The following is a 13,341-nucleotide window of genomic DNA, read 5'->3' as shown; positions in this document are numbered from 1 at the left end:
GGGCTGGGAAGTTGGCTCAGTGGTAGAGCGCTTGCCTTGCATGCATGAGGCCCTGGGTTCAATTCCTCAGCACCACATAAGCAGAAAAAAAAAAAAAAAAAGCTGGAAGTGGCGCTGTGGCTCAAGTAGTAGAGTGCTAGCCTTGAGCTGAAGAGCTGAGGAACAGCGCCCAGGCCCAGAGTTCAGGCCCCATGACTGGACCAAAAAAAAAAAAAAAAAATCACCAAAAAGGAGTTTAGACATACTCCACAGGTATTATAAGCCAAAATTTACCAATTGGCATTATTTAATACTATTTATAATATTTAATATTACTTGGCATACTAGTAATTATCTAATGTTACTGCTTTTAGGAAGCCCAAATGTTAAGGGTATATATACAATTAAATTTTTAAATAAAGTAACAATGTCTACTTTGTCTCACTTTGTTGGGTACTCCTCTGTCCGGACTGGTTCCGAGAGGTAAGTGCAGCCGCTCACCTGTTCCCCAGCCTCCCTTAGCCCAGGAGACAATCAGACACAGCGGGGGAGTCAAGTCAAGCAGGAACTCATTTATTAACAGTGAGCATCCCCTTTTAAAAGCAAAAGACTGTGTGGGAGGAGAGGAAATGGAACCAACCAATCACTGAAAGGCCATACCTTATCATGCACCTAAACTTCCGTGAGTTATTTACACACTGAACCTGAACAAATCCAGCTCTGCCCACTCAACTTCCTCTCAGGGCCATCTTTGCTACCTGTGTTCCCCACCATCACTTATTTTTAAATCATATACCTTAACCAACTTCAAATATTAAATTACTGAGCTGGGCGCTGGTGGCTCAAGCCTGTAATCCTAGCTACTCAGGAGGCTGAGATATGAGGATCGAGGTTCAAAGCCAGCCCGGGCAGGAGATCGTGAGACTCCTATCTCCAATAAACCACCAGAAAACCGGAAGTGGCGCTGTAGCTCAAGTGGTAGAGTGCTCACCTTGAGCTGAAGAGCTGAGGGACAGCACCCAAGCCCAGAGTTCAAGCCCCACAACTGACAAAAAAAAAAAAAAATTAAATTACTACATAAATATTGCTAGTAATCTCTCATATATTTATGTTGAGTTCACAGTGAATTTTTAAATTATCACAGGGTCTGGTTTATTATTCTAGCTTTCTTTGAATAAGAAAAGGACAATTTCAAAACCATGAAAAATTCCAAAAGCCAAGCAAATATATTTACAAACATATATAGGTGGACATATATGTGTGTATGTACATACACACGCAAAATTTAATTCAGAGTAGTTTGCTTCCTGATTATCCAAGTACTTGTTTATCTGTAATATTTTTAACACATAGTCTTATTTGCAAAAGGGAAGAAATTTATAACTCACCGTTGTATACCATAAGGTCTCTCTAAAATAGGCTCTTCAAATGAGGGTGGAGTGTGACCAAAATAATCAGGATAAGCCACCTCTGTATATTTTGGGACAGATTTTGTATCTTTCACAATCTCAATATACAGGTCAGGGTCATGGAGTGTTGGTACATCAGGAACTTCAACTGATGGCTGTTCAACTGATAAGCTAGACTCAGTATCTTCATCATTTTCAGTTTCAACCCCAGTACAGCAGAGCTTCCCTAGGTGTACTGTTCGTCCCTCAAAAAGAGCATTTCCACAATTAACTACATGTGGGCATGCTTTTGTGCATGTCAGGACACTAAGAGGAAGACTATAATCCTTCTTCACTATGGCAGTCGAGCACAGGGCTGTTTGAGAAGGAATATTCTGCAATGTGATTCGGTCCAAGGCCTTCACAATATCATTGTTTAAGCTGTGGGAAGAAGTAGTTCTGTTTGGATCTCGGAGCTGCTGTAATAATGTTCTGTCATTATCTTTAACATTTTCCTTTGTGACATCCATGAGGGTAGATTTCTTATCACCTTCCTCTCCTTTAGAAGATACTTTCTCCTTCATTACAGTCCCTTTTTTCTTTGGATTCCCAGATGCTTCTTCACCAGCTGTAGGAACAATGGAACCACATACTTTTCCCTTAAATACAAAAGGCTTTGGTTCTTTGGAGATTAAATCATAGTCCTGTAAAAGTGTAAAAAGGAAAGTTTAATCTATTACCAATATTAAAATATATTAGCAAAACATCATCAATTTTGTATGGCATTTAAAAAACAGTGCTTTTATCCATTTTACAAATGGATAAAACAGGCAATGTTATACAATAAAAGACAAAATCACTAATGATAAAAATTCATAACACTTTTTTACTTTTTCTATTATAAAAATAATGCCTCCAGCCGGGCGCCAGTGTCTCATGCCTATAAACCTAGCTACTCAGCAGGCTGATCTGAGGATCATGGTTCAAAGCCTGCCCGGGCAGGAAAGTGCATGAGACTCTAATCTCCAATAAACCGCCAGAAAACCGGAAGTGATGCTATGGCTCAAGTGGGAGAGCACATGCCTTGAGCTGAAGAGCTCAGGGACAGTGCCCAGGCCCAGAGTTCAAGCACCACAACCAACCAAAAAGAAAAAGTAATAATATTAATGCCTACATACCATACCACAGAAAGATGGAAAATTTACAAAGGGTAAAGTCCTCCAAAGTCCTACTACAGAATATACACAACTAGGGCTGGGAAGGTGGCTCAGTGGTAGAGCGCTTGCCTTGCATGCCTAAGGCCCTGGATTCGATTCCTCAGCACCACATAAGCAGAAAAAAAAAGCTGGAAGTGGTGCTGGGGCTCAAGTGGTAGAGCACTCACCTTGCTGAAGAGCTGAGGGACAGTGCCCAGGCCCAGAGTTCAGGCCCCACGACTAGACCCCCCCCCTAAAAAAAGAATATACACAACTAAATTATCATTATTTAATAAATATCACAAAGTATCTAATGATGCCACTCTCAGGGAACAACATTCTAGGCAGAGAGGACTGCCAGGCCAGCAGCATCAGCGAGGAAAAATGCCTACATGATCAAAGACAGGCTGGATGGAACAGAACATAGTAAGGTAAATTCCAAGAAGCCAAAGGAGGCCAGGTACTAGAGGTCCTTAGAGGCTATTTTAAGAATTTTGATTCTGCTCTGCATGGGATTAAGAGCCAAGAGGATATGTGGATGATACAACTGAAGTTTTAAACATACAAAGAGGGAGGGAATACTATTCTATAGCAGCATTTCTTCCTCACATAAGTCGATGATTTCAGGAAACAGAAGGTACTATCTAACATACTTCAGGATGTTTAGCAGTATATATGGGTCTCTACACACTAGATGCCAGAAGCACAAGCCCATACACACACTCCCTATTTGTGAAAAACAAATGTGTACCCAGACATTTTTAAATGTCCACTGTAAGGCCAAATGGATCTGAAAACCACTATTCTGGTACTCCTCTGAGAACAGATTGAGGAAGGAAGAACAGAAGGTGAGAGGCTGTTACAGTGATCCAAGGAACTTGATTAAGAGTGACTGAATTCTGAACATACTGCAGAACCTAATTTAAATGCTGATAGACCACAAATAGGGTAGAAATCAGAGAGGTTGCAGATGATGTTGAAGTGTTCCCAAGAACAACTAGAAAAATATGATTTTGAAATTTAATTCTGGACATGTAAATTGTGGGTTACCAACACACATACAGAAATTAAAGTGAGCTGCTGGATAAGACTCTAGAATTCCAGGGGCTGGGAAGGTGGCTCAGTGGTAGAGCGCTTGCCTTGCATGCCTGAGGCCCTGGGTTTGATTCCCCAGCACCACATAAGCAATAAGAAAAAAGCCGAAAGTGGCGCTATGGCTCAAGTGGTAGAGCGCTAGCTAGCCTTGAGCTGAAGAGCTGAGGGACAGCGCCCAGGCCTAGAGTTCAGGTCCCATGACCGGACCCAAAAAAAAAAAAAAAAGACTCTAGAATTCCATAAAAAGGTTATGCAGAAGATATGTAAACTTGGTGTCATAGCTTGCAGGTATTATTCTAAGCCATGTGACTGAAAATCATTAATAAAAAAAAAGAAAACAGTCATACAGTATTTGAATATAAATGTTGACAGATAAAGATAAGATAGAATAGTAGATCAAGAAAGAACTTGGGAGGCTGGGAAGGTGGCCCAGTGGTAGAGCGCTTGCCTTGCATGCCTGAGGCCCTGGGTTCGATTCCTCAGCATCACATAAGCAAAAAGCAAAAAGCCGGAAGTGGCGCTGTGGCTCAAGTGGTAGAGTGCTAGCCTTGAGCTGAAGAGCTGAGGGACAGCAGCCAGGCCCAGAGTTTAGGCCCCACGACTGGACCAAAAAAAAAAGAAAGAACTTGGTCTAGAAACATGAAAAGCATTAAGGAAGCCAAATTAAAACTAGGATGTTAATGCAGAGGCTAGTGTCTCACTCAGTCCTACCTATTCACAAGGCTAAGACATAGAGGATCTTAGTAGTCCAAGAGACTTGAAGGTGTGGCTCAAGTAGTAGTGCCCAAGTCATGAACAACAAAGCCAAAGGAATTGAGTTCAAGCCCTAATAACGGCACCAAAAAAAAAAAAAAAAACAGAGCTGGGCGCTGGTGGCTCATGCCTGTAATCCTAGCTACTCAGCAGGCTGAGATCTGAGGATCATGGTTCAAAGCCAGCCCGGGAAAGGAAAGTCCATGAGACTCTTATCTCCAATAAACCACTAGAAAACCGGAAGTGGTACTGTGGCTCAAGTGGTAGAATGCTCGCCTTGAGCTAAAGAGCTGAGGGACAGCGCCCAAACCCAGAGTTCAAGCCCCACAACCGACAAAAAACAAACAAAACAAAACAAAAACAGAAGCACACACACACCAGGATTGATGTTTTCTCTTTATACTTTTGTAAGTATTTTTATGTCTATATAGGATTCTACCAACCACATAAGTACTTTAATAATTCCTTCTTAGTTAAAAAAACCAGGATGCTTAGAAAATTATCACTATGTTAGAAGCTGTGAAGTTTTAACATTATAAGGAGTTTTTAAGGACTCTGACCCCTAATTTCACTCTTTATTAATATTTTCTTTCTTTCTTATTTTTTTTTTAAGGCAGAAAAAGAAGTTTATTTACTGAACCGCTGCCCCACCATGCATGGTAGAAAGGAAAAGCATGGCTGAAAAGGAAAGGGGAGGGGAGGCAACATTTTCATATATAGTTTTAAGAGTCGTGAAAAAATGTTTTTAATAAAATGTAAAGTATCACAAAATATTCCACTTCTTTGTGTTTTATAATTTCTTTCCTATGATATTTCTATGATAACAAAAAAAAGACTCTAAGTCTTAGCACTAACATAGTGGAAAAGCCTGCTATCACATCACATGGATTTGAAAGTTGAATTCACACATCAGTGATCCAAAAACCTTCAAAGAATTTAACAGTGTCTGTCAAAAGCAACAAAAACATGACTAGTATGTGCACAATCTTTGCAAACAAAAATATAAAGAAAATGTAATTCATATTTTATACTTAACTCTTAAGCAAATAAGGTAGAAGGAAAGGAGGAGAGAAAGTGAGACTAAGAGAGGTAATGCTTTAGACACAGTTATGGTGGTACATACCTGTAATCCCAGGACTAGGGAGCCAGAAGCAAACACAAGCCAGGGCTACAGTGGAGATGCTATCTCCCAACACACAGTCAAACTACAAACTTTAAAACATAGTGAGTCCAACACAACAAATCAAAGAAAGGTTGGACAAATGGGATTGCATAAAGTTGCAGAGCTTCTGCATGGCAAAGGACATAGCTAGCAAGATCAATAGAAATCCCACGGATTGGGAGATCCAGCCATACAATGTACAAGGGTCTCATATCTAAAATATACTTGGAACTCAAAAAATTAAATCCCCCAACAACAAATCCTCAAAGAAACAACTGCCCAATAAATAAGTGGGCTAAAGACTTAAAAAGAACCTCTCTGAAGAAGAAAGGATGGCCAATAGACACATGAAGAAATGTTCAACATCCCTAGCCATAAAAGATATGCAAATCAAAACACATTGAGATACCACCTCACTCCAGTTAGAATGGCAAAAATCAAGAACTCTAACAACAACAAATGCTGGAGGGGATGTGGACAGAAAGGAACCTTACTTCATTGTTGGTGGGAATGTAAACTTGTTCAACCACTTTGGAAAGCAGTATGGAGGTTCCTCAAAAGACTTCACGTAGAGCTCCCCTATGACCCAGCAATCCCACTTTTGGGCATTTACCCAATTGTTTACAAACAAGACCACACTAAAGCTACCAGCACAACTATGTTTATTGCAGCATTATTTACCATAGCTAAGATATGGAACCAACCCAGATGCCCTTCAGTAGATGAATGGATCAAGAAAATGTGGTATACATACACAATGGAATTCTATGCCTCCATCAGAAAGAATGACATTGCCCCATTTGTTAGGAAATGGAAAAACTTGGAAAAAATTATATTAAGTGAAGCAAGCCAGGCCCAAAGAAACACAGGTCCCATGGTTTCCCTTATTTGCAATATCTAGTATACGTATGAGTCAAGTGGAAAAGGTCAGATAATGGGATGTTAGGAAAATGAACCCTTAGATATGTATTTAATGTTTTTTTTCTTTCATGCATGTGTTTCTAACGCATTTATAAGATTATTTCTTTGTTGCTTTGTATGTCCCTCCCCCACAGTATAACCCCCGCTTTCACTATATTTGGTGTCAGTATAACTTGTGGAGGAGATGGTGAAAACAAGTCGTTTAAGGATTCAGGTGGACCTGTTGCAACAATGAGAAGTACAAGTTGTCATGTCAAAAACGAGCTTTACAACGTTGGTGCAATGGGGGGGAGGATGGGGGGGAGGATGGGGGGGAGGCTGGGAAGGGATGTGAAGGGTAAACAAAGGAGGAGGCTGCAATGCTTGGTAAGAAATGTACGCATTATTCTGCCCATGTAACTGTAACTCCTCTGTACAATGTTCACAAATAAAATTAAATTTAAAAAAAAACAAAACATAGTGAGTCCAAAAAGACAATGAGAGAACATGGTAAATGGCAAATTGCTCTGATGAAATAAACTAAATGTAGCATAAAGAAAGAGAAAGCAAAGCCAAGCGCTGGTGGCTCATGCCTGTAACCCTAGCTACTCACTGAGAGATCTGAGGATTGCAGTTCAAAGCCAGCCTGGGCATAAAAGTCCATGAGACTCTTATCTCCAATAAACCACCAAAAAAACAGAAGTGGTGCTTTGGTTCAAGTAGTAGAGCTGAAGAACTGAGGGACAGCACTAGGCCCAGAGTTCAAGCCCCATGACTGACCAAAAAAAAAAAAAAAACAGAGAGAGAAGGCAGTATCAAAAAGCAGTTAGGAAACATGGAAAAGTAAAAGGCCTCCAACCAATTAGAACTGCAAAAAAGAGAAAAGTGAACAAAAAGGACAAGAGGTATTCCGAATCCAATAAGAAAACAACTCCAAGAATCCAAAACATATTCCAAACAGGAATTCAAAGAGGAAAATCCACACACACACACACACACACACATACATATACACATATATACGTATGTACGTACATCTGCATTTCTGGGAAGCTGAAAAATACTAAAGTCAAAACTTTATCTTAGGTCTGGGAAGATGGCTCAGTGGTAGAGCGCTTGCCTTACATGCCGGAGGCCCTGGATTCGATTCTTCAGCAACACATAAGCAAAATGAAAAAAGCCGGAAGTGAAGTGGCGCTGTGGCTCAAGTGGTAGAGTGCTAGCCTTGAGCTGAAGAGCTGAGGGACAGTGCCCAGACCCAGAGTTCAGGCCCCATGACCGGACCCAAAAAAAAAAAAAAAAACCACCAAAACATGTTTCTTATTAAATGAAAATACACATTCTTTTCATACAACTCAGCAATTCTACTCAGAAGTATTTGTCCCAAAACAAAGGAATGCATATGTCCACTAAAGTTTTTTTTGTCAGTCATGAGGCTTGAATTCTGACCCTGGGCACTGTCCCTGAGCTCTTCAGCTCAATGTGAGTACTCTAGCACTAAAGCCAAAGTGCCACTTCTGTTTTTCTGGTGGCTAATTAGAGATAAAAGTCTCACAGACTTTCCTGTCCCAGCTGGCTTGAACTGCAACCCTCAGATCTCAGCCTCCTGAGTAGCTAGGATTTATAGGCGTGAACTATCGGAGCCCAGCTCCACTAAAGTTTTATATACAAATGTTAGTATCAATTTTATTTATGTCAGTCCAAACCACAAGAAAACTAATAGTCACCAACAAATGAATAAAGAAATTTTGTAATATCCACATTATGAACTACTAATTGACCAAAAGAACCAGTAACATGGAATAAGAGGTAAATCTCAAAAACATAAGCTGAGTAAAAAGTCCTAAGAGAATCAACAGGCCAGGCACCAGTGGCTCACGCCTGTAATCCTAGCTACTGTGGAGGCTGAGATCTGAGGATCACCGTTCAAAGCCAGCCCGGGCAGGAAAGTCTGTAAGAGTCTAATCTCAAATAAAACCACCAGAAAACCGGAAGTGGCACTGTGACTCAAGTAGTAGAGGGCTCACCTTGAGCTGAAGAGCTAAAGGACAGTGCCCAGGCCCAGAGTTCAAACCCCATGACCAACAACAAAAACAAAAAAATACAATAGTATGATGCCATTCATAAGAAGTTCTAAAATAAGCAAAACAAGCACACGACATGGACTAGTAGTTAGCTAGGCAGGAAATCAGCAGGATAAGAAGTACAAAAAGTAGTCCGAGAAGATGGAAATAATTCTGTCTCTTGACTGGAAATGTATTCAAAATAACTCTAGAAATGTGTCAAAATCCATTGGTCTAATTAAATATAATTTATTGTATATAAATTCTACTTGATTAACATTGATTTTGTAAATGTAGCTAGAGGGAAAAAAAGACTAACTTTCAAGAACACAAAATAAAGATACTTTCAAACTAAGTAAGAAATGATAAGAGACAGCATATAGTACAACTAGTCATTTTTCAGACAAATGAAAATAATTCCAGGTAAAAATTCCAGTAAGCACAATCAAATAAGTTTTAAAGTGTTAAAAATAGGAAGTATACTGTAAATAACTAAATATAAGACACTGAATACAATACACATTTTTAAGTTTTTCTTTTGAAAACAGACAAATTGGTTTGGGAAATGATCATAGTTCAAGTATTATGCTTCCACGCATCATGGAATGAAAGAAGAAAGAAAGAACTTCATTAACAGAATGTCAAGACTAACTAGAATTTCTGCATATATGTCAATATTCAAATTTAGGCTTCAAATATATTCATTATCATATGCAACTTAAATCCCAAAAAGTTTGATTGAAATAAAACATAAAAAACTACAGAGCTTTTTTTTTTTTTTTTGGTCGGTCATGGGGCTTGAACTCTGGGCCTGGGCGCTGTCCCTCAGCTCTTTCAGCTCAAGGCAAGCGCTCTACCACTTGAGCTACAGCATCACTTCCAGTTTTCTGGTGGTTTATTGGAGATAGGAGTCTCACGATCTCTCCTGCCCGGGCTGGCTTTGAACCGCGATCCTCAGATCTCAGCCTCCTGAGTAGCTAGGATTACAGGCGTGAGCCACCAGCGCCCGGCTAAAAATACAAAGCTTTTAAGGGGAAAATCTGATACAAGAAAAAATAGTCCAAATGAAGTAAAAAAAAAGTGAAATACAAATAAAATCTCATAAATATAAACCAAAAATACTATATGCAAATGTTCCATTGATTGACAAACATCAGATTTAACTTTTAAAACTTCAATTACATGCTCTACCAAATATACAAATCTAAAGAGATTTTGTGTGAAGATTTTAAAAGATACCAAGCAGCTAGGCATGAATGGCTCACACAGTAATGCTAGCTACTCAGGAGGTTGATATTTGAGGATTTTTTTGTTCAAAGCAAGCCAGGGCAGTAAAGTCCATGAGACTCTTATCTCCAATTAACCACCAAAAAGCCAGAAGTGGAGCTGTGGCTCAAGTGGTAAAGAGAGAGAGAGAAGGAGAGAGAGAGAAAAGGAGAGATGCTAAACTGCAAATCGGGCTCTCAACCCTGATCCGCTGCTTTGGTGAAGGTTGTTGAGACCAGGCTCCAGCTTGCAATAAACAACTCTTGTGTGCTTGTATTGGGGGCAAAAAAAGGAGCGAAAGAAAGAGAAGCACAGAGGTAAATAACTAAAATTAATGTAACTGTTTTTGTTTCAAATGCATTTGTCTTGAAGTCTTACTTTAAAGATATTAACTTCATAATTTATCATTCCAAAAGGAAGTAAGCTCAATTTATATTTATACAAAATAAGTAGGCCTCAACAAGACATGTTAACTAAAATTGGCAGACCTTGAAATTCACAATCACACAAAAATTAAGATATTTTTATAACTGAGAGAATAAAAATAGAAATCCAGAGAAAAAATTTCTGAATACTAATATTTTGTCCAAATAAATATACAACTGTATATTTCTGTAGAATTCTAAGCACTTCAAAAATATTAAAAAAGTTAATAATATTCAAAGTGATAAAAACAAAGCACAAAACACTATAATGATACAGTATGTCATGTCCTCTTAGTGTAACCTGCTAGTAATAAAGTATCTTACTACAATACAATAAAAAATGACAAAAGGTAATGAAATTAAAAGGTAATGAAAATACTAACCTCAAAAGTGTTGTTTTGGGCTGGAAAGGTATCTCAGTAGTAGAGTGCCTTGCAAGCATGAGGCCCTGGATTTGATTCCTTAGCACCACAGAAGCAGAAAAAGCCGGAACTGGCACTGTGGCTCAAGTGGTAAAGCACTAGCCTTGAGCTGAAGAGCTGGGGGACAGTACCCACGCCCAGAGTTCAGGCCCCATGACCAACCAAAAAAAAAAAAAAACCCTAACAATAACAGATGTTTGAGGGGATGTGGCTAAAAGGGAATTCGACTACATAGTTGGTAGTAATGAAAATGTGTTCAACCACTCTTTAAAGCAGTACCAAGGTTCCTCACAAGACTAAAAACACCAAGCTTCCTTATCAATCAGCAATCCCACTCCTGGACATTTATCCAGTTGACTACAAACCAGACCACACTAAAGCCACCAGCAAAACCATGCTTCCAAGTAGCACTGTTTACCAATGGACAAGATATGGAATCAACCCAGATGTCCCTTAGTGGACAAATAGATAAAGAAAATGTGATATATGTACACAATGGAATTCTATGCTTCCATCAAAAAGATTGACACTTCCTCATTAGATTTGATAAAACTGTATTAAGCAAACTAAGCTAGACCCAAAGAAACAGTTTTCATGGTATCTCTCATTTGTAATAATTAGAATTTACCTAAACCCAATGGCTAGTAAAAGACAAAAAATTACCTTTGGATATAACCAATTAAACAGGACTGTAACCATTCACACACTGAGACTAAAGGAGGCTATTCTTAGGAGAGGATCACAATGACTCAATAGCTATGTACATATGATCATATAAAATGATTCTTAGCCAGGTGCTGGTGGCTCACGCCTGTAATCCTAGCTACTCAGGAGGCTGAGATCTGAGGATTGAGGTTCAAAGCCAGCCTGGGCAGGAAACACCCTGAGACTCTTATCTCCAATAAACTACTTGAAAACCAGAAGTGGTGCTGTGGCTCAAGTGGTAGTATGCTGGCCTAGAGCTGAAGATCGCAGGGAAGCGCTCAGGCCCAGAGTTCAAGCCCCATGACCAACTAAAAAAAAAGATTCTTATGAAATGACTATCAAGAAATGAGAATAAGAAGTTGTTTCTTTTTTTTTTTAACTTTCTGTAGTGATTTTTTCCCCTGTATTCCCCCTTTTGATTTCAATACCTTCGGTCTTGTATGTAAGTTTATCTGGTTGGGGGAGGTAGATAAGGGAAGCACAGATATGGTGGAACAAAGGGTGAACTAATTCAGCAGTGATACTCACTATATAACTTGTTCCGGAGGATGGCCAGGAAGGAAAACACTGAAAGAAATTAAGGGAAAATGAGACACTTTCAAAAAGACTTAAGTTAACTGAAACCCCTTTGTACATCACCCTTAAATATAAATACGTTTTTAAAAAATTTAGGTGAATCAACACATATAATGTTTTCCAATGCTGATCAAACACAAGGATAACTTTGTCTATGCTTCTATTTAAGAGTTCAACTCACACTGCAGTTCTGATATGGGATGAATGAATCCAAGGCAGAGTTTTGAGGTCACTACCAGTGAACCTATAACTTCACCAGAGAGTCCAACTCAAAATACTGCAATGGTGAACCGCAAACCAAAAAAAGAAAAGAAAAGAAACACAACTACAAATATAAACAGAATAAAAAGAACAGAGGAAAAAATAATACTCTCCCGCTAAGGAGGATTTCCACTGTTACCTTCAGGCCCTTGAGCAAGCTATTTACTTAGAATAAAAAGGGGAAATGAGCTTGAAATTATCAACATATTTATCAATAACAGGGGAAAAAATAATACTCTCCCACTAAGGAGGATTTCCACTGTTACCTTCAGGCCCTTGAACAAGCTATTAGAATAAAAAGGGGAAATGAGCTTGAAATTATCAACATATTTATCAATAACACTGTAAAATGTTTTTAATTCCAATGTACGGGGTATACTGGCAAAAAAGCAACCGCACCCACCCAAAACCCTCCAGTCGCTAAGAGGTCTAGAGCTCACACAGAGGAAAAGCCCCCCCTCCCCGCCCCACCAGCTCCCAGTCCCCGGCCTAGCAAGCTTTGCGCAGGGCTCGCCCCAAGCCCTGGACACTAACACCTGAGAACCCGCACCCCCCGCACTGTCACCCTACAGGGACCTCACTCGGGTTCCAAGCCAAGCCATAGGGCTCAGTTGTAAACAGAAAACACACTTGTGTGCAAACCACGCAGCAACAGGACGGCCGCCGACCACACCAACCCCGCCCGCCAGGCAGGCACTGGGCCGCCAGGCAGGGCTCACCGCGCACCCGGGTGGGGGACGGGAAGGGCGGCGCTCGACACCGCCCCTCGGCGAGGTGCGCGGGGCGATGCGGAGACACGCGCTCAGGCCACAACACCGCCTCGGCCGGAAACCGGGGAGCGGACCGGCGCGAACAGGCGCGGACGGCCGGAGCCGGCGGCAGGGGGGGCGAGGGGGACGCGGAGGGGGTTAGGAGGGACCAGAGGCCCGGGCCGGGACAGTGTTCCTCCCAGACACAGCCCGCCTCCCACCCCGCCACAAGCGCGTCACACGGCCCGTCCGGTGAGGGGCTGCGGGGCCCGGGGATCGCTCTCCCCCACAGCCCACCGCCGCCCGCGTCTGCGGCCGGACAGCCGAGGGGCTGCGGGCAGAGGCGCGGACCGCTGAGGGACGCTCACCGGCTGCAGACAGGGCGCTAGCGGGGACTGCGC

The 13,341-nt window shown here is 40.9% G+C and overlaps 1 protein-coding gene across 1 annotated transcript in view; it reads right to left on the bottom strand.

Annotated features, from left to right (window-relative positions):
• LOC105996831 (cytosolic carboxypeptidase 1-like) overlaps positions 1 to 13,341 on the bottom strand; it is a 38,711-nt gene that overhangs the window by 3,937 nt on the left and 21,433 nt on the right. The window contains exons 3-4 of the mRNA XM_013031060.1: positions 3,315 to 3,379; positions 1,368 to 2,071 (exon numbers count right to left, since the gene is read on the bottom strand). Coding sequence (XP_012886514.1) covers positions 1,368 to 2,071; positions 3,315 to 3,379 — 769 coding nt within the window. The remainder of the gene's footprint in view (positions 1 to 1,367; positions 2,072 to 3,314; positions 3,380 to 13,341) is intronic.

This window comes from Dipodomys ordii, unplaced genomic scaffold (genome assembly GCF_000151885.1).
Source record: "Dipodomys ordii isolate 6190 unplaced genomic scaffold, Dord_2.0 Scaffold137, whole genome shotgun sequence".
Lineage (NCBI taxonomy): Eukaryota > Metazoa > Chordata > Mammalia > Rodentia > Heteromyidae > Dipodomys > Dipodomys ordii.
The sequence above is the reverse complement of the archived record's forward strand: the minus strand, read 5'-3'. Positions and strand labels throughout refer to the sequence as shown.